General features: G+C 45.2%; 1 protein-coding gene across 1 annotated transcript in view; it reads left to right on the top strand.

The window, feature by feature from the left end:
• The window catches only part of RANBP3L (RAN binding protein 3 like), a 50,524-nt gene extending 39,993 nt beyond the window's left edge, over positions 1-10,531 (top strand). The window contains exon 14 of the mRNA XM_029910911.1: positions 9,924-10,531. Within this exon, the coding sequence (XP_029766771.1) occupies positions 9,924-9,967 (44 nt within the window). The 3' untranslated portion in view covers positions 9,968-10,531. The remainder of the gene's footprint in view (positions 1-9,923) is intronic.
• Positions 10,532-21,723: the final 11,192 nt, after the last annotated feature.

The following is a 21,723-nucleotide window of genomic DNA, read 5'->3' as shown; positions in this document are numbered from 1 at the left end:
AACCCAACAGTGCCATAGTTGGCATCACAGAGACTTGGAGGGGTAATACACATGACTGGAATTTTGGTATAGAAGGGTACAGCTTACTCAGGAAGTGTTGCCTTATATATAAAAAATGTATACACCTGGACTGAGGTTGCGATGAAAATAGGAGACAGACTTGTTGAAAGTCTCTGAGTAAGGATAAAAGGGATAAAAACAAGGGTGATGTCATGGTAGGAGATAACTACAGACCACTTAACCAGGAAGAAGAGATGTATGAGGCTTTTTTTAAACTACTGACAAAATCATCCAAAGCACTTGGTGGTAATGGGGGACTTCAGCTACCCAGACATCTGTTGGGAAAATAATAGAGCATGGCACAGATTATACATCAAGTTCTTAGAAGGCATTGGAGGCAATTTTTTATTTCAGAAGCTCAAGAAAGCAACTAGGGGAGAGGCTGTTCTTGATTTCATTTTGACAAATAGGGAGGAACTGGTTGAGGATTTGAAATTGGAAGGCAGCTTGGGTGAAAGTGATCATGAAATGATAGAGTTCATGATTCTAAGAAATGTTGGGAGGGAAAACAGCAGAATAAAGACAGTGGTTGTCAAGAAGGATGACTTTAGCAAATTCCAGGGAGTTTGGTAGGTAAGATCCCATGGGAAGCAAGTCTAAGGGGAAGAACAGTTCAAGAGAATATTGGCAGTTTTTCAACGAGACATTATTAAGGGCACAAGAGCAAACTGTCCCACTGCTAGGAAAGATAGAAAGTATGGCAAGAGACCACCCTGGCTTAACCAGCAGAATTCAATAAGCTGAAATTAAAAAATTAGTCCTACAAAAAGTGGAAACTAGGTCAATTTACAAAGGATGAATATAAACAAATAACGCAAATATGTAGGGACAAATTTAGAAAGGCCAAAACACAAAACAAGATTAAACTAGCTTGAGACATAGAGGGTAACAAGAAAACATTCTACAAATACATTAATAGCAAGAGGCAGACCAAGGACAAGGTAGGTCAATTACTGAATGAGGGGGGGGAAACAATAACAAAAAATGTGGAAATGGCAGAAGTGCTAAATGACTTTTTTGTTTCAGTTTCAGTTTTCACCAAAAAGTTTAGTAGCAACTGGACATCTAACATAGTGAATACCAATGAAAATTAGGTAGGCTCAGAGGTTAAAATAGGGAAAGAACAAGTTAAAAATTACAAGTTAGATGCCTTCAAGTCACCGGGGCCTTAGGAAATACATCCTAGAATACTCAAGAAGCTGACTGAAGAGCTATGAGCCATTAGTGATTATCTTCAAAAAGTCATGGAAGACAGGAGAGATTCCAGAGGACTGGAAAAGGGCAAATATAGTGGTAATCTATAAAAAGAGAAATAAGGACAAACCAGGGAATTACAGACCAGTCAGTTTAACTTCAGAACCAAGAAAGATAATGGAACGAATAATTAAAAAATCAATTTGCAAACACCCAGAAGATAATAAGGTGATAAGTAACAGTCAGCATGGATTTGTGAAGAACAAATAGTGTCAAACCAACCTAATAGCTTTCTCGGACAGGGTAACAAGCCTTGTGGATGGGAGGAAGCAGTAGATGTGGTATATCTTGACTTTAGTAAGGCTTTTGATACTGTCTCGCATGACCTTCTCGTAAACAAACTAGGGAAATACAATCTAGATGGAGCTAATTTAAGGTGGGTGCCTAACTGGTTGGAAAACCGTTCCCAGAGAATAGTTATCAGTGGTTCACAGTCAAGCCAGAAGGGCATATCAAGTGGGTTCCTGCAGAGATCAGTTCTAGGTCTGGTTCTGTTCAATAACTCCACCAGTGATTTAGATAATGGCATAGAGAATACAGTTATAAAGATTGCCGATGATACCAAGCTGGGAGGGGTTGCAAATGCTTTGGAGAATAGGATTAAAATTCAAAATGATCTGGACATGCTGGAGAAATGGTCTGAAGTAAATAGGATGAAATTCAATAAGGACAAATGCAAAGTGTACTCCACTTAGGAGGGAACAATCAGTTGCACACATATGAAATGGGAAATGACTGCCTAGGAAGGTGTCTGCAGAAAGGGATCTGGGGGTCATAGTGGATCACAAGCTAAATATGAGTCAACAGTGTAACACTGTTGAATCTGAAGAAGTGGGTTTTTTACCCATGAAAGCTTATGCCCAAATAAATCTGTTAGGCCTGGTCTACACTTACCCCCCAATTCGAACTAAGGTACGCAACTTCAGCTACGTGAATAACGTAGCTGAAGTCGACATACCTTAGTTCGAACTTACCGTGGTTCAGACGCGGTCCACACGCGGCAGGCAGGCTCCCCCGTCGACTCCGCGGTACTCCTCTCGTTGAGCTGGAGTACCGCAGTCGACGGCGAGCACTTCCTGGTTCGATTTATCGCGTCCAGACCAGACGCGATAAATCGAACCCGGAATTTCGATTGCCAGCCGTCGAACTACCGCGGTAGTGTAGACCTGGCCTTAGTCTTTAAGGTGCCACCAGACTTGTTGTTTTTGTGGATACAGACTAACACGGCTACCCCCCGATACTGTTGCAAAAAAAGCAAACATCATTCTGGGATGTATTAGCAGGAGTTTTTAAGCAAGACACAAGAAGTAATTTTTCTGCTCTACTCTGTGCTGATTAGGCCTCAACTGGAGTATTGTGTCCAGTTCTGGGTACCACATTTTAGGAAAGATGTGGACAAACTGGAGAAAGTCCAGAGAAGAGCAACAAAAATGATTAAAGGTCTTTAAAACATGACCTATGAAGAAAGATTGAAAAAATTGGGTTTGTTTAGTCTGGAGAAGAGAAGACTGAGGGGGGACATGAAAACCGTTCTCAATTACATAAAAGGTTGCTACAAGGAGGAGAGAGAAAAATTGTTCTCCTTAACCTCTGAGATAGGACAAGAACCAATGGGTTTAAATTGCGGCAAGGGAGGTTTAGGTTGGACATTAGGAAAAACTTTCTGTCAGGGTAGTTAAGCACTGGAATAAATTGCCTCGCGAGGTTGTGGAATCTCCATCATTGGAGGTTTTTAATAGCAGGTTAGACAAATACTTGTCAGGGATGGCCTAGATAATACTTACTCCTGCCTTGAGTGCAGGGGACTGGATTAGAAGACCACTGGAGGTCCTTTCCAGTCCTACAATTCTATGAGTCTATCAACCAGGTGGTAATACTCCTCCTAGTGCTGTCTGAAGCAGCAATGATATAGGTGTTCCTTCTTCCATGCTGTGGAACCTCCTTAAGGAGAGTTCCAGGACACTGGCTGGTAGGGAACTCCCAGGCAGCATGCCACGTTGCTTTGTATTCAGAAGAAAACTGTAAGGTGCAGAGAGTTAATGCAGAGGCACAAGACTTCTGAGCTGCAGCTTCTGTTGGTCCACCAAGATTTGCCAGGATCTTAGGGATTGCTCTGGTTTTGGGTGCCAAACAATATGCTCATTAATAGAAGTGCCAGCTGTGCTCCATTAAAGAGAACAGTACCAAGGCATGAGGTAACCTTGCTACTTTTCCAGTACATGACAGAAGTTACTTGTGTACTGGCCTTGTTGCAATGTGACAGGGTCCCTGGAGTGCAACCTGGACTGTGGGACCACTGAGCCTTCCAAACCTAGCAGCTTGGGTTGTCTCTCACACTGTGATGTTAATGTTAAACTATAAGCCTCTGACAGGCAATGCACTGTGTAAGGGACACATCCAATCCACAGGCAGGGACACATCCAACTGAGTTACATGAATGATCTCCCGGCCCCTCATAAACCAGCAATAGAGAGGCCTCAGCTCCCCAGCCTTGCAACCCAGAACTCTACTGTCTTGCAATGAAGAAGCCTGGCTAGTGTCAGCTCATTACCTCATTCACCACTCTCTGTGTGGAATGGATTTACACTAGCCTTTGTACCTTTTCATAGGATTTACCATCATTACCAAATTATTTGTCATAAGGTTTACCATTTATCAAACTTTTTATCATGAGATTTAACAGTAACACCAAATCCTTCATCACAAGGAGGTATTTCCAAGTATTTTTTATTATACTACGCTTTCTGTTTAGACAGTCTGGTTTGTTCAATACCCATTGTGTCTTTCAACTCCTTCCTTAACCTTAGCATGTGTTCAGTTACTGTTTTTATTTTCCCTTCTGTGTCCCCTTCAGTATGAATCCTTAGTCCAATCATCTTTGGGGCTTTGATATTCCAGGGTCTGGTGAGATAAGGATGTAGGGAGATTCTGCATATTGGCTGGCCCTCTGTGGAGCTGTCCCCCAATCCCAGGGTTATACACATGCCAAAAATCCATCTAATCCATCTCCCTTCTTGGGATTACCATGTGATCCCCACTCCCAGTACTTGGACCTTCCCTGCCCCCTTTTCCTAGAGCAGTGGTGGGCAACCTGCGGCTCATCAGGGTAATCTGATTGCAGGCTGTGAGACATTTTGCTGACTTTGACCGTCCGCAGGCACGGCCCCCACAGCTCCCAGTGGCCATGGTTCGCCTTTCCCGGCCAATGGGAACTGCGGGCCGCAGGTTGCCCACCACTGCCCTAGAGGGTTGGAATCTGTGCTTTCTGGGCTAAGAATTACTTCTGAGGGAATTCTGCGCCACTGTGCAGAATTCATGTCCCCCCCAAATTACTTTCCTCCCCTCCTCCCCTGAAAATGATGGGGAAGCAAAAAGAAGCTGCGCAGGGGAAGGGGGGGCTGGGGATGCCAATGAGCACAGTTTGGGGGGCATTTCCCCCCAAAAACAAAGGCAAGATGTGGGGGGGGGGGCACACAGGGTCATGTGCCAATGTCCCGCCCCATTTCTGCAAGTGCAGAGCTACTGAGCTGAAGGAGGCTGCTGCTCTGCTTGCTGACTCTGAAGCTGGATGCCGCCTCCTGGGTCCTAGTGCCAGTTGTGTGTGTGCTGGTAGCCATCCTGTTTCTGTACAACAGTGAGTGCCCGTGGTGGGTAGGGTAAGGGGGGTCAGGGGAAATGGGGTTGGGCTGGGAGGAAGAGGCAGTGGGGGAAGGAAGCATGTGGGATAGGGCAGGGGACAGTGGGGAGAGGAAAGGGGGAGGGATGGGGAAGAGAAGGGGATAGGTGAATCAGGGGAGGGGAGCAGGAGCCCGGCATCCCCTTGGCAGCAGCGGGGGCTCCCCTGTTAAGCAGGCCCATCAACCCCCACCCCAATGATCCCCACCCCTCCTGCACCTGGACCACCCTAATGAGACCCCCGCATGTGGACCCACATCCCACTGAGCCCCAACCAGCTGCACCAGGACCCATACCTCCCTCAGCACCTGGACCCCACACTGAGCCCCAACCACCTTCATCTAGACCCCATTGTAGAGTCCCATTGCCCCTGCACCCAGAATCCCCCAATGATCCCCTGTGCATCCATTTTCCCCCAATGAGCTCCCCGCACCCAGATTGCCCCACACAGAACCCTCTTACCCCATACCTGGAGCCCCCTACACTCAGCCCCTCCACATTTGGATCCTGCTGGGATGAGCCTGCCTGCCCACACCTGGTGCAGACAGGCGGGCCCCGGGGTGTTCTGAGGCAGGCTCAGCCCTTGCAGTGTGTCTCGGTCAGGGCAGCCTCACCGTCGAGTCCCTGATCTCCCACCTCCGTGCAGGGGCGGTGACGCAGGGTGATCTCCCACCTCCATGCAGCCAGTGGCCTGTGCTCCCCACTGCCACGTTGGAGCCTCCATATTTTACTGCTGGGGGCATTCTGTGCCAAAAAATATTTAAAATTCAGCACCAAAAAAGTAAAAATTTTGCAAAATTCTGCACATTGTATTTGTCAAAATAACACTACATAATCACACCAATTTCAATTATTTTGATAATTTATTTCAAAATACTTGTCAGGAAGTATGTCTGTAACAATACAGACACACAAAATTTCCCCCCCAGGAGTAAAGAGTTAAAGAACTCCCTATGACAACCCTGTTCCTGTTTCTCTGCCCCCTTTCCCAATCCAGAGTCCAGCCAGGAGGCAAGACACCTACAACCCATTCCCCCCCAAGCCCAGCCATGCCCCCCAGTCTAGATACCTGCACTCCCTCCCCTCCAGAGCCCAGCCATGGGTCCCCCCGGCCCAGATACCTGCATCCCCTTCCTCCCAGAGTCCAGCCATGGGCCCCTCCCGGTTCAGACACCCACCCCTCTCCCCCCAGAGCCCAGGGATCCAGAGGGAGAAACAGCCTGATGCTCGGTCCCACAGGCTTGCATGGAGTTTTCTGTGTGCCACCCTCTCCTTCCCTCAGGGCATGCTGGGAACTGCAGCTGCCAGGAACCCTCTAGCGCCCTCCCCTCCCCCCCCAGCAGTGTCTTGTGTGTGTGAGATGGGCTCTGCCGAGTCCAGCAGACCCTAGTTGCGGCTAGCAGCACTGTAGCCCATTTCTGTGGGGAAAAGGAAGTTCTGCACACACATTAATTTCTGCAAAATTCTACATTGTGCAGTGGCACAAAATTCCCCCAGGAGTAATGACATTTATTTATTGACAAATAAAATTTGCAGAATTTTATAATATTGTGTGCAGAATTTTTATTTTTTTGGTGTAGAATTCCCTCAAGAGTAGAGTGTCTACTCTTTGGTCAGATGCACCTTTTCCCAGCAGCTCTCCCTCAGCTGCTTTCTATGTCTTACCAGCCTGGAGAAAGCCCTTCTCTCCTCTGCCAGCTGAGTCATTTGCATTCTCACAGACAACTGCTGCCTGGAAGTTTCCTGGATACAACTCCTTGGCTAACACAGGCATGGTAGCTGCATCTTGATTTAAAGAGACACAGTTATTTAACACAAGCATATCAGGACCAACGTCCTGGAAAACTGGGACCTGGGTTGGGGTACCCTCTGTCACCCTTTTCTCTATCCCCAAGAGGTAGGCTGTGTGACTGCTTCCCTCCAAAAGGTCAGTTACTCAGTTCCCTCTCTGAACCTGAGTCTCAGGATGCATGCCTGTGTCCACTCTGTCCTGGGCATCCTCTCCCAAGTGACCAGTGAGGAGACATTCTCCCACTATTCTTTCCCCAGTTTCCTTCTTTGGGCCCCCTTCTAGGACACTCTCTCTGTGCTCTCTAGAGTGGGATCTATCCCTTGTTCAGCTGCAATGTGCTGGCAGCTAACACCCTGGACAGTTTTCTCAATGACAGACACTCCACCTTCCTCCCTTCCTGAGGAGGTGTTGCCTTCAGCAGCAGTGCAGAGCTGGTCTCAATCTCCTCCACATTTGGAAGCATGCTGCTTCCACCTGCTGCAGAGTAATCAAAGAGATTTTCTCCCTTTCCTTCAGCAGTTCCTGGGACTTTACTCTTTCCCTCTGGGGTCCCAGCATAATGTTTCTTCTTGCTGCGGGCAAACACCTTAACAGCCTGACAGGGCCGGCTCTGGCTTTTTTGCTGCCCCAGGCAAAAAAGCCTCCGGCCGCCCCCCCCCCAGCGCGGCAGGGATGGGCGCAGGGGGGAGGGCGGCCGGAGCCCCGGGGGGAGGGCGGTGAGCCCCAGCCGGGGCTCCGCTCTCCCCGGCGGCCAGGGGGGCGGCGCTGGGGGGGGGAGGGCGGCTGGAGCCCTGGGAGGAGGGCGGAGTGCCCGGCCGGGGCTCTGCTCTCCCCGGCAGCGAGCCCCGGCCGGGGCTCCGCTCTCCCCGGCGGCCGGAGCACCGCGCCGCCCCCCTCCAGGTGCCACCCCAAGCACAAGCTTGGTGGGCTGGTGCCTGGAGCCGGCCCTGCAGCCTGAGCTATATGGAAAAAATCATTCCCACTAAGTATGTCAACCGAGAGACCTTCCATTACTCCCACAGTCAAAACACTTTCCAAATCTTCCCACGCCAATTAATTCTAGCTAGTGGCACAGGGAATCTGGTTCCACCCACATCTACAATTTCTGCCATTTAACCAGGTAATATGTTGGCATTTGGTGCTACACTCTGATTAACCAGAGAAATCTGTGCCCCTGTATGCTTCCACCCTAAGTATTCCCTGTCATTAATTCTGACAATGTTAATGTGCTCCATGTCTGATTGTGCAGAGGCTAGTCTCACAAAACCAATATGATAAGTCTCAGGTGCCTGAGAGATTCCTGTGGTGAGGACAGCAGCATTAACTATTTGTTGTCTGCTTCCTCCCAGCACAGGGCATTTATTTCTCAGGTGAGCAGTGGAATTACAGTGATAGCACCTTTTGGGCTCTTCTGGTTTCACAGGAAAGTTGAGATAGGGATTAGAGGAATGATTCTGGGGAGGTGAGTGCCCAACCTCCCAGCCACCCTCCTTTTTTCCAGGGGTAAAACAGGAACACTGCTTCCCACCAAGTTTTATCCCCTCTTTCTGTGGTTTTCTCTCAATAGATGCCTGGGTCTTCTCAAAGACATCAGCTAGAGATGCCATCTTATCCACAGTTTTCACATTTTTGTCCCATAGACACTGTTTCACTTCATCTTTACATATGCTTAGGAAGTGCTCCTGAGCAACAAGGTCAAATATTTCTTCAAAGCTTTCAACCCCTTTTCCCCTCACCCATTTTCCCATTAGATCTTTCATGCTGTTTACATATTCCCCATTACTCATACCAGCATTTATCTTAAGATTCCTAAATTTTACCGTATATGTTCCAGGGGTAATCTGAAATAATTTCAAAACTGTTTCTTTGAATTTACAATAATCTAAAGCATCCTGAACTTGCACTTCATTGAATATATTCAGAGCTTTACCAGTTAACTTTGCAAGCAAAGAAGGGATTTTCTTGTCCTCGGGAATCTCATTAATCACACACAGCCTCTCAAAGGTAGTACAATATTCTGTAACATCGTCTGTCTCTTTGTATCCAGGACACAATTGTTCCCGTTTGTGGATTTTTGGAGAGGTGGAAATCAGTGGTGAGGGAGGCTTCTGGTTCTCTAGCAAGGCCAATTGGTGTCTCCGCTGTTTTACCTTTTCCTCAGCTGCTTTGGCTTGCAGTTCTAAGGCCCGCTGATGTGCTAACTCCTCTGCTTGATTCTGAGCCCCTATTTCCAGTTCCTTTAGCTCCAAGATTCGCTGATGTACTTTCTCTCTCCTGCTACCTGCAGTCTGAACAGCTCTAACTGTGCAACCTGGATTGTGGGACTGCTGAGCCCAACAAACCCACCAGCCTGGGTTGTCTCTCTCAGTGTGATGTTAATATTAAACTACAAGCCTCTGTCAGGCAATGCACTTACACAGCCATCCACAGGCCGGGACACATCTAGTTGAGTTACATGAATGATCTCCCAGCCAGTCATGAACCAGCAATAGAGAGGCCCCAGTCAATTCCCCCCAGCTCCCCAGCCTTGCATCCAAACTGTACTATCTTGCACTAGTCAGAAGCCTGACCAGCATAAGCTCATTACCTTATTCACCACTCCCTCAGTGGGAATGGATTTACACTAGCCTTCGTAGTCTGAGCTGAGATTTCCCAAGCACTTCATCCAAAACCACACTGTTTTAGGTAAAATATAAAATCAATTTATTAAATACAGAAGGATAGATTTTAAGTGATTATAAGTAGCAGGCATAGAGATCAGAGTGAGTAGTCCAACAGATTGACCTGCAAAAGTGTGTATGGCTGTTCCAGGGTTAGCTAGTTAAATTATATGTACACCTCTACCCTGATATAACGCGACCCGATATAACACGAATTTGGATATAACGCGGTAAAGCAGTGCTCCGGGGGGGGCAGGGCTGCGCACTCCGGCGGATCAAAGCAAGTTCGATATAACACGGTTTCACCTATAACACGGTAAGATTTTTTGGCTCCCGAGGACAGCGTTATATCGGGGTAGAGGTGTATATAACCAATGAATATATCATATCCAGACATTAACCTATTACTCTATTATGAAATACTGATTTGATTTAAAGTGTGAATATATTGAAATAACCAGGTATATTTAATTCTATTTCAGATCATTCTAGATGGATCCGCAGACAGCCTGTTGTTTGCTCATGACAACTACCTATGATTACAGCAATACAGTTGGTAGTTCATCTTGCTGAAAATTGTAAACCAGCTCAGCAATCCTTGGAGTAAGGAAATCCTATGCATTCACATTCTATGATTTTCAAGCAAAGATTAACTTTCAGGACAACATAAGCTTAATACAGCAGAAATGGACTTCAGAAGCACTTTAAGGATTCCAATCTTCATTCCTTGCGCTGGAATGGGAATGACGGGGTGGCCTCCAGTATTCAAGAAACATTACAAAGCCTTCAGATTTGGAATTAATCATATATAGAGACATTAATAACGTGATGGATTTTATATCTAATCAAGGTTCATTCATCATATTGATGGAGAGAATTGTTTAACCATCAAATAGTGATATTTCTAAAAGACGATATATTTATTGTTTGTTTCAGTTATGTAATGTCTGTCCATAAAAAGATGCATATTATGAAAACTTTAAACATCATTTTATTGGAAAGAGCCATTGTAATTGTTTGGTAACATTCAAGGTCCTATGCTGCAGTCTGTATTCATGCAGAACTCCTTGTGAATGGGAGTTTCATATGAATGAAGTCTACGGAAACTAACCTTTAATTAAATAAGATCTTTGTTTTGAAAATATCTCATATTGTTGATTGGAGTTAGGATATCTTTTTTTTTAAATGGTAAGAGACAGGGGTCTGATTCTGCTCCCACTACAGTAAGTGAGAGTTTTGTCACCAACTACAGTTGGATCAGGATCAGGCCTCAAGTTTTAGGAAGCATCTGAAAATTCAACTGTAATATTTTGGGGCACATCTGTTTGCACACATGAAAACTCCATTTGCCTATACAAAATAAGTAATTGCACAGATAATTGCCTGTTTGTCATGTGCAAATTGATGCACATACAATATTTCTGGAACCTGCTACAACTTTTGCCTTAAATCGGTGAGTTAAACTACAGTTAAATATAATAACTTTAATATTAAGTATTGGTATTCCTGAACACTGTTTCCTTTGATGATGGACGTCTACCAGCCATCCTAATACATACAATAATCCAACCAGTATTAAAGGTAGCGACCCTACCAACTACTGCCCATTGTCTAACCTCTTTTCTAACTAAGCTGATTGAAAAACTAGAAGAATACTGGATCCCTCTCAGGCCACTGCATGTTAAAAAGACAGCATTTGATGCATACGTGCTCTCTGCTCTTCTTGCCAACAGAGAAAGGAAATACCCATATTCATCTTTCTGAACCTCACTACAGCATTTAATACCATTGATTATATCATATTTGTTTCCTACCACCAACGGCTGCAGATGAAGAAAATGCCCTGAAATGGCTTAAGTCTCTTCTTTTAGACTAAACCCCGAGGTTTATTATGGCTTCTCCATCTCAAAAGATGTCACCTGCAGAGTCCACCCAAGGCTCAGTCCTCCTGTTTCATTAAACATCTATATGAAGTTGTTGGGAGAATTTGTGAAACATGGGTTTAGGTGCCAGCACACCATGAACATTCAGCTCCACAACATTTATTTTAAAATCCTAAACAGCACCATCTCCCAGAATTCTCAATACCTCACCAAAATTAGCACCTGCATGAAGAGCAGTTGGCTAAAACTGAATCTGGGCAAGACTCAGTTGATGCTAATAGGAAAAGGGAAATGCCACTGTAAGAGCATCTGCTCTCAAATTAAGATAGGCCACTGCTTTGGGATCCTTTTGGATCCAATTTTATTGATGTCAAATAGCCATAAAAACAAAAAATGCTCTCTTATCTGTGACTGACTGTAACCCTGCTGATCAGTTTCACACCTGTCAATGGAGATCCCTGCATTACTGACTTCCAAATTTTATTATTGCAACTCATATCTAGGAAGAAAGCTACACATTCTGAAAAAAATTCAACTGTTATAAAAGGCAGCAGCCCATGTACTTAGCAACAGGTCATGGAAGAATGTTGGCCAGGCACTCCACTCTCTGAACTGGTTTTCTGTTGAAGGCAGAGTTTGATTCAAGACTATCCTGATAGTCAAAACTCCCCCCAGAACAATAGCTAGCTATCTCAAAGATTTGCAGCCATGACTTCCCACAACAACTATGTTCTTTTACAATCACAAAACAGTCAACAAAGGAAAGCTCAGGAGTAGATACAGAACTTTCATAGAAGCTGGCCCAAGACACGTTCCCAGAAGATGCAGTGAAGTTTGTGATCATTCAGAATTAAATGAATAACCTCTCTTGTGAGTTTGCTTTCTGCCCCCTGAAAGTCTACACACCCACATGCACACACACACTTAATAACTAATTGAGCTATATCTCCTTTGAACTGGGAAGGAAGACAGAGGTGTTGTTTCTATTTTTAACTACTTTGGAGGTGTTCAGATATAATGGTGATAGGGGCCATATAAATACATAGGTAGAATTAAAAACATATTCATGGTGTAAGTTTTTAATTGACATCTTTTTACATTAAATTATTTGTGCTATTTTAGTATTGTTGCAATACATAGCTTTTAAAAGTAACATATATTACTATGAAATACTTTAACTCAGTATTGAGAAAGTATTTGAGTTTATTGCAGCATATAATAAAACAATATTATAGCCAAACAATTTACAGATAACTTGCATTTTCAGTCTAATTAGATGTCTTCTTCTGTGTCCCAACTATAGCTCTAAATAAAAATAAATAATTTTTTTAAAAAAGAAAAGCTGTCCCTTTTATTTTTTTATTCAGGGTCAATAGGGGCCAATTTATTTCAATTGTGAAAAAAGTCAGTGTATAGCTTGTGCGGACAAAACTCCCATTGAAGCCAATGAAAGATTTGAACATACAAGGAATGCAGAATCAGACCCTTAATCGTGAACTCAGCTTCCAGCTTCTTTTGAAACTAACAATGTAACTAACATTTCCTGGAAAAAGAACAAATATCTGAGTAGTCAACTTTAAAGATTATCTGATAGATTGATAGGCAATCTGATAAAAATTGTTTGATGGACAGTGTGGCCCAAGTGATTAGTAATGGAATTTAGAGACTTTCACCTTCAAGTCAGCAGGCTAAATCCTTACCTCAATCTTGTTACCATTTTATATCTTTCAGTGACCTATTTAAAATGAGTTTATAGTTCAGCACACTTCCTAGTGAACAGGAGTCCACATCACCAAACCACCATTGCATTAGTCACTAATTTTTCACTGCTACTGGCAATCTATGCAGAATGGCCAAGGACTGAAAACGTATGGGGACTGAATCCTACTTCCCCTTGAGGTAGTTTTTCTGTGACTTAAAATTGAGGCATATTGGCAGGGAAGTTTGGGAAAGTTTGGACTGCTACTCCCTCTCCTGTACCAGTTCTTTTGCTAAAAATGCAGACTTCAGAGCTATGTTATCTTTCACAAACACTACAGTCACTTGAAAAATTAACTAACTATTTCAATGTATCTATGTTACTTTTAAATTTGTAGTCAGTTAAGTTAATCGACCTTCATGCTGAAGACGTTTCCCTTGTATAAGCATAGATTGCCAAGGAGAGAAAACAGACCTGGGCTCTGAAGAAGTTAATTAAACTAAAATAAGACTTGCTCCAGAGGAAATCTGGACTTGCCGTCTCTCGGAGGGCTTCACGCTCTCAATATTTTTTTTTCTTCATATTAAAGTTTTGGCCTTCTGCATGCTCTTTGTTTTATGACTAACCAACCTTCTTTGGAATCTGTGAAGTAAACTCTGTGGGCCAATTTCTGCCCCGATTTTCAACTCATGTAGCCACACTGACTTCACTGGAATTGCATGTAATGTAAATCAGGGCAGAATTTGGCTGAAAGAATTCAATTCCTATCTATGGCAATTAGTGGGGACAGAGCATAGGACGCTGCTTTCTAGACAGGGGTTTCTAATGTGAGGCTGGAGCTCCTTCAAGATTATTATGGTAGTAAATTGAAAAATGTCTGTGGTTTGAATGACCTTGAATACTGCAGTAATAGAAATAGGATGAAATTTAATAGTGCAGGGTGCAATATCATGCACGTAGGGATTAAACAAGAATTTTTGCTATAAGCTTGAGATGTTTTAGTTGGAAATGACAGAGGGGGAGAAAGACCTGGGTGTATTGGTCAATCACAAGATGACTACAAGCCGCCAATGTTATGTGGCTGTGAAAAAGGCTAATGCAATCCTAGGATGGATCAGATGAGGTATTTCCTGTAGAGATGGGGAAGTGTTATTACCATTATACAAGGCACTGGTGCGACTTCATTTGGAATACTGTGTACAGTTCTGGTCCCCCTTGTTTAAGAAAATGAATTGAAACTGGAACAGGTGTAGAGAAGGGCTACTAGGATGATCAGAGGAATGAAGAACCAACCTTATGAGAGGAGACATAAGGAACTTGGCTTGTTTAGCTTAAACAAATGAAGGCTGAGGAGAGAGATGACTGTTCTCTATAGATACATCAGAGGAATAAACACCAGGGAAGGAGATGAGCTATTTAAAGTAATGTTGACACAAGAATAAATGGATATAAACTGGATGTCAATAAGTTTAGGCTTGAAATTAGACAGAAGTTTCTAACCATCAGAGGAGTGAAGTTTGGGAACAGCCTTCCAAGCGGAATAGTGAAGGCAAAAAAAAAACTAACTAACTAACTAACTAACTAACACAGGGACAGAGAATTTGATGTCCACTGTTTCACAGCTTCCCTCCTTTCACTTATATAAATGTAGTTATTATTTTTCCTTTTCTTTCTCTAGTTATTTAGTTTATTATTTTCCTATTTTTCAGACAGTTGTGCTTCAAAAAGAGGGGTTCCCTGCCAATGTTTCTTCTGCTGGACCTTTGGTTTAGCTCTCAGGCACCCCAGGTTACACTGAAGACCTTGGTATTTAATCCCCAACAGACCTGCAGAGTCCTTTCCCCATAGTGACAGCAATTCTAGCTGCTTCCAGTGTTTCAGAGACACCCATGTCTCGTGAAAATACAAAGTCTGCAAGGGGTCCAAAGGCAGGTCTTGAAGGGACAGAGAGGCTAGGTTGAAGCTCCTTGTGACAGAATGTATCAACCCTGCACTGGGCAAACGGGGGCTGACCATGCCCCCTTGCTCCTGCTGTGCATGCTCCAGGTGAAGGAGACTAATAAAAGGAGGCAGCCCCACTCAGTTGGGGCTGGCGGAGGAGGGGGAAGGACATTAGTTGCAGGCTTCTGCCAAGGAACCATCAACTCTCCAGGCTGTAGAGACCATGGACCCAGACTACGCTGTGGACAACCAGCCAACCACAGAGACTGACTGGGATGCCGAGCCGCTGCCAGCTGAGGAGATGCCCAAGATGGGCTTTTTGGTAGAAAGTGACCCAGGGCATGTGTTAGGAGCCGATGCCTGAACTGGGGCCCTAGAGTGAGTATTTGCCTTGCTTTGCCCCACCCTAGGAGCTATGGTCTGCTTGGATGCTCTGCCCTGTTAGGGGTCCTGAGATACCCTGATTGTGATTGTTTGACCCAACAAGGAATTCGGATAACCATGTGGCAAGGAGTATCAACCCTGCACTGGACAAACTGGGGTGCGCTGCTCAACAGAGGCAGAGGCAGGAGCCCCCATGACACTCCTCTTAATGGAACCCTCTCTAGCTCCAGCAAGGTCTGCTCTCCCCCCTATCTTGGCCTCAATATCTCAGGCTGCTCTGGTGGCCGTTGGAACTGCAGCAGCAGTTCCACAAATGAAGATAATGAAAAGAAAAAAGCGTCTTTCTCCTACTAAGGAATCTAAGCAAAGGGGTAGATCACCCCATAAATCTGAGTCGGAGAGTCCTTGCATCCTGCAAGGAATACTACTGAGGCTCTGGCTAAAATCGGTACCAAGGCATCAGTGTCGCCTAAGAAGCCTCAATCAGAGAAGTCTACCAGACAGCACAAAGAAGCACCTACCATGGTACCACCTAATACGTTGAGGCACCAAGTTCCATCCAGTGCTTCTACACTTGCCTCCGTACTGTCCCCATCTCAGAGCCATAAATATCATCCAAACTGGCACTGGACTTCCTCTTCAGTACTATCATCTTCATCACATTCTGAGCTCAGAGATGTCATCCAGTCGGTCTCTCCATTCCTACATGCAGTATCTCCAGATGTGTGCCGATTCCTGTGCCAGGCTCTAGTATCAACTCAGGATTCTGCTTCAGACTATCATAGTCCTCCAGCACTCCACAGATTTCTCTTCTGGAGGACCTTCTTATATCAGAGGAACTGGAGTCCCCTCTCCTAAAGAGCTCCACAAAAGCCCCTTCCACAGTACCACTGTAACAACTGCAGCCTGAACCCTCCGCATCGGACCAAGATTAGAAACTCCACCCTCAGTACCAGCATCAATACCTGAGCCCCTCCATTTTAGCCCAGAGGAGAATACTTATTCTTCTGACTCTGAGGTCTCGGTACAAGGCTCTGCTTTGGTACCATACCATCATACTTATCTGAGCCTACATACTGAAGAGAAACACCTAGAGATGCCCTAGTCCTCATTATTACTATGATTACTCTTAGCGAGCCTTCCCCTATACACCTCCTCAGTGTTCTTACTGGAACCCCAAGTGACACCTCAGCAAGCAGTTTTATAGGGTACCAGCCAGAAAGAAAACCCAACAGCTCCTGGTAATGCATCATTCACAAGCACCAACAGACCATCCTCTGGTACTGTATACCACCTTGGTACCAGAAGAGAGACAAGATGAACAAGAGCCATGAACTAAGGAAAGCTCACCCCTATCAGCCAAGTCCCCCTTCTCCCCAGATGAGGCAGTAATGCCACCACCACCATCTTATGCTGATGACTTCAGGACCTTTCAGATCCTAATGAAACTCATAGTGGAATCCCTCCAAATCCCATTAGAAGTTCAGGAATCTCAACACTCCCTGGTGGACATTTTCAATATCAGCTCTCAGGATAAAATAATTTTACCAATTAATGAGACTCTGTTATCGCCTACATGTACTTTATGGCAAACACCTGCCACTATTCTGTCCACGTGCAATGGCAGATAAAAAATATCATATTCCAACCAAGTACTTCTTTTCCTATCCTGCCCCCAATTCCCTGGTTGTAGATGTGATTAATGAAAGAAATCGCCAAGTTTATTCCAGACCCTCTCCTTCTGACAAGGAGTCCAAACGTTTAGACCTCCTGGGTAAGAAGAGTTACCCATTGGTGGCTCTTTAATTTCAAGTTGCAAATTAACAGGCCTTGATGATCAAATATGATTTCACCAATTACTCAAAGTTCACGCACTTTATTGAATACCTCCCACAAGACCAAGAGGAACAATTTCAAGCCCTAATTTTGGAGGGTCAGTTAATAGTGAAAGTTTCTCTGAAGGCAGCTCTTGATGCCACTGACAGCTTCTAGATCCCTAGCCACTGCTGTGGTCATGCAGTGAGCATCTTGGCTACAGTCTTCTGGACTTCCTAGAGGTACAGAATACTGTTGAAGACATCCACTTTGAAGGACCTAAGCTAGTGATCCCCAAACCTTTTTGCTCAGGTTCCCTTACCTGGTTCATGCCCCCCAGAGCCACGGTTGGGAGCCTTGGTGGGAAACCGGTGCCAGGAGTGGGGCTGCGGCCCGGAGTGGAGCCGGGAGCGGAACTGTGGCTGGGAGTGGGGCCACAGTCAGGGCCAGGGCTGCAGCTGGGGCTGTGGTTGGGGCTGGGAGCCAGGGGTTGAGGTCAGGGCTGGAAGTCGGAGGCCACAGCTGGGAGTGGGCCCACGATTGGGGCCAGGAGCTGGGGGCCATGGCTAGGAGCGGAGCCACGGCTGCAGCCATGGTTGGGAGTGGGGCTGCAGCCAGGAGCAGAGCTGGGGACAGAGTGGCTAAATCCTATGAATCAGAGAAAGTTTGGCCTTTCAGCCAAACATAGAACTGCTGACTCAATCCTGAGTTTCATTCCTTCTTCTGCTGTAGACTTCCTCTGTGATGTTGGGCAAGCCATTTAACTCTATACCTCAGTTTCCCATGTAAAATGGGAATAATGTCACAGTTCTGAGTTTTAATTTAGAAATGTGTTTTGAGAATGTTTAAATTTATTAAAGTTTTTATAAGTGCAAAGTAATATTATTATTACTATAAATTCAAAGGGCCCAATACTTGATTTTCTAGCTCTAGAATACTTCCCATGACTCAAAAATAAATAAATAAAATAAAATAAAATAATAAAAAAAAAAGGCCCATTATACACAAGCATATATCCGCAACAATGGCTTAAGTTAGATCACCTTGCAGTAGGGAAAGCATGACCAAACAAGTTGAAAATAGTCCAAAAGGACTATGTAACATTATGTGAAGCATCAAGTCCTACAGGAATAACAAATCAAATGTCACAAAGGATCATAAGGCAGGTACCATTCGGAAAAGAACCATAAAATATCTTACCTGTTGTAATGAAGCGGCCTCTGGCGGGACACTACTGAGAGTATCAATTCAGGACTAATTGCTTAGAGCAGAGCAGTCACAGCCCAAGGCTGGGGGTCCTTTATTACTAAGGCACACCAAACCAGCCAGCCAGAGAGGACTTCAGTTTTACCCCACTGGCTAACCAGGAGTCATACAAGCAATTCCCTCAGATATTCCAGTTCCCTTGTGTCACCACCCGCACCTTATGGGGATGAATGGTTATGAAAACCAATATCCCAGCAAAAGAAAAAAGGTTCTCCCGATCCCAAAGGACCAAGCCCCAGACCCAGGTCAATATACAAATTAGATCTCACCCACAAATCACGCTGTTGCCAATCCTTTAGAATCTAAAATCTAAAGGTTTATTCATAAAAAGAAATATAGATGAGAGCTAAAATTGGTTAAAGGAATCAATTACATACAGTAATGGCAAAGTTCTTGGTTCAGGCTTGTAGCAGTAATGGCATAAACTGTAGGCTCAAATCAAGTCTCTGGAGTACATCTAAAGATTTGAATGGGTCATTCAGTCCATTGTTCCGAGCTTCAGTTTGTAGCAAAGTTCTTCCAGAGGTAAGGAGCAGGATTGAAGACCAAATGGAGGGGTTTCCAGGGCCTTTTATATCCTCTGCTATGTGAAAGGACACCCCCATGTTCTTACTGTGGAAAATCACAGCAGCAAGGTGGAGTTTGGAGTCACATGGGCAAGTCACATGTCCATGCATAACTCAGTTCTTTATAGGCAGAGCAGTCATTGCTCACATGCTACCTTGAACGTTCCCAGGAAGGCTCCTCAGATGTGAATTGGAGTCTCCCAAGGTCCAGTGTCAGTTAAGTGTTTCTTGATTGGGAACTTAATCTGAAAATTCCTTTTTCAAAAAGCTGACCAAATGCTTCACTAATGCTACTTAGAATCAAACACATTGAGATACAAGTACATAGCTAATATTCATAACTTCAAATACAAAAATGATACACACAGACAGCATAATCATAACCAGCAAATTACAACCTTTTCATAGACACCTTACTTGACATCCTTTCTACAAGATTTGGTGTAACTATAGGACCTTGGTTGCAACAATGATTTATACGGTCACAGTTCATGTCAATAACGTCACACCTGTTCATTACCACTCTTTTATCCAGTTGGTCCAATAAAAGATATTATCTCACCCACCTTGTCTCTCTAATAAAAATGTATGCAAAGATTCCCTGGGGGTGCTCTTAGAATGGGGAAACGTCTTAGCTCTCTTTGTAAGATGTAAAGGAAGCTCACGTCTTGATTACTGCAAGATGTTTTTTTCTGGCTTGACAAATGCAATCTTGTCCTGCTCCTATCCATTCAGTGTTACTGGCATGACCCGAGGGGGGGAGGCAGCCCAGGCTACATAGAGGGGGTCATGGCATGGCTTGGGGGTAGCCTATGGTACAGCAGGGGGAAGGTTGTGGCAAGGCCTGGGGTGTAAGATCTGAGACCTTCTTCTGCAGTAAAATCAGCAGCCCTGAGCTAAGTTGCAGAAAGTCACATCCTCAGTTTACATCTAAACTGCACAAAAACAATGTAATATCAGGCTGTTAAGAAGGTAGTCCTGTCCTAATAGTACCCACCATCACCAGATAAAAAAACAGATTTTGAGATGTTTAAAGAATATGTTGCTTGATAGCATTCTGTCTGGCAAGAAACCACTTATCAAGTTATGACAGTAAAATCTATACTTCTCTATTGTTTTGCCTTTATGGCCCTGATTTCTCTATTGTTTATCTGTATGGTCTCTGTCTGATTATTTAATTGATTCTGTCTATTGCATAACTAATTTTGCAAGCTTGGAACCAACTAAGGTGGTGGAGCATGATTGGTAAAGAAGTGTTTCACAATATGTTAGGACTGGTTAAAGAATTATTTTGTAATAGTTTAATAAAAATAGTTGGATAACATACAAATAGTCAGGACTCAAGTTTCACTATAAAAATTTGGGTCCAAGAAGAAATGGAAGAAGAACCTAACTCCAGAACACAGCCCAACATCAAAGCTGCCAAAATCATCATGCCCTGCCAACTATATACTGTTCAGAAGCTGGAGTCCTGGACTACCTGATCCTGACTGGCCACCAGGAAAAGTTTGTTTGCCTTATTGGGAGAGGCGAGCACTGTATGTTTAGCATGTGTATTCTGTTGATCAATTGTTAATAAATATAAGTAAAGGATATTATTGTATAAGGCTCTTTCACTGGGAAAAGGCCCTGCAGACCGTAAAGCCCTGAGCCCACCGGAAATGGGTGTTATCCCGGAGCCCACGGCAGGTTAAAGTTGGGTCCCTTACTTCCTGAGTACCCAAAAGAGAGGATAGGTGGGTGAGAGCCCTAAATTGTGGGGGAAACAGGGGTAGCCTGGGGCACAGTGGGGGGGAGGAGGAACAGACTGGGGCACAGCAGGGTGGGATTGTGGCACAGTCCCGGGGGGTGTAACTGGGGCACAGTGTGAGGGGTGTTGTGACATGGTCCCGGGAGGGGGAGGACTGACTGAGGCACAATGGGGGGCTGTGGCCATAGGCAGTGTCTTTATGAGTTGCTGGGGTGTGCTCGAGCCCCTGCTCCACCCCAGGCCCTGCCCCCACTCCACCCCTTCCCACCCCTGCTCCACCCCATTCTGCCCTCTCCCGAGAGCACCCTGCACTCACTCCTCCCACATGCTGCAAAACAGTGATCTGCAGGGGATGGAAGGCACTGGGAGGGATGGGGAGGAGCTGATCGGTGGGGCTGCCGGTGGGTGCTGAGCTGCCTATGGTTGTGGCACAGGCCAGGGGAGGCGGCCTGGGCTTTGTGGACAGGGTTGTGGGTGTGGCAAGACCTGGGGGGCTCAGTCTGGGCTTTTTGGATGGGGTCGTGGCAAGATGGGGGGGGGTCAGTCTGGGTTTTGTGTGTGTGTGTGTGTGGGGAGGGGGGGTGTTCAGCCAAGAGCACAATGGGGGGGGGTCGTGGCACAGGCCAGGAGCAGCCTGGGGCACAGCGGGGGTCATGGCCCTCAGGGCAGTTTACGGTACACAATGGGAGTCGTGGCATAACAGTGGGCAGCCTGGGATACTCGGGGGGGGTGTGTGTGTCACAGCACAGAGCAAGGTTTCATCGGGGATACGGGTGTGTGTTGTGATACCGTAGGGCAAGGTGGGGTGAACATGGGGGTTCGTGGCGTGGGGGGGTATCATGGTGTGCGCGGGGATTCATCGGAGGGGGTCTATATATAGGTTTTTAGCTAGTGCTAGTCAGAGCCCGCCCGTAACAAGACACTGTGGCTGGGGGTGACACGGTGCTCTCTGTGTACTCTGCCTAAGGTGACCAGACA

Source organism: Terrapene carolina, unplaced genomic scaffold (genome assembly GCF_002925995.2).
Source record: "Terrapene carolina triunguis isolate 2854851 unplaced genomic scaffold, T_m_triunguis-2.0 Scaffold69, whole genome shotgun sequence".
Classification (NCBI taxonomy): domain Eukaryota; kingdom Metazoa; phylum Chordata; order Testudines; family Emydidae; genus Terrapene; species Terrapene triunguis.
The sequence above is the reverse complement of the archived record's forward strand: the minus strand, read 5'-3'. Positions and strand labels throughout refer to the sequence as shown.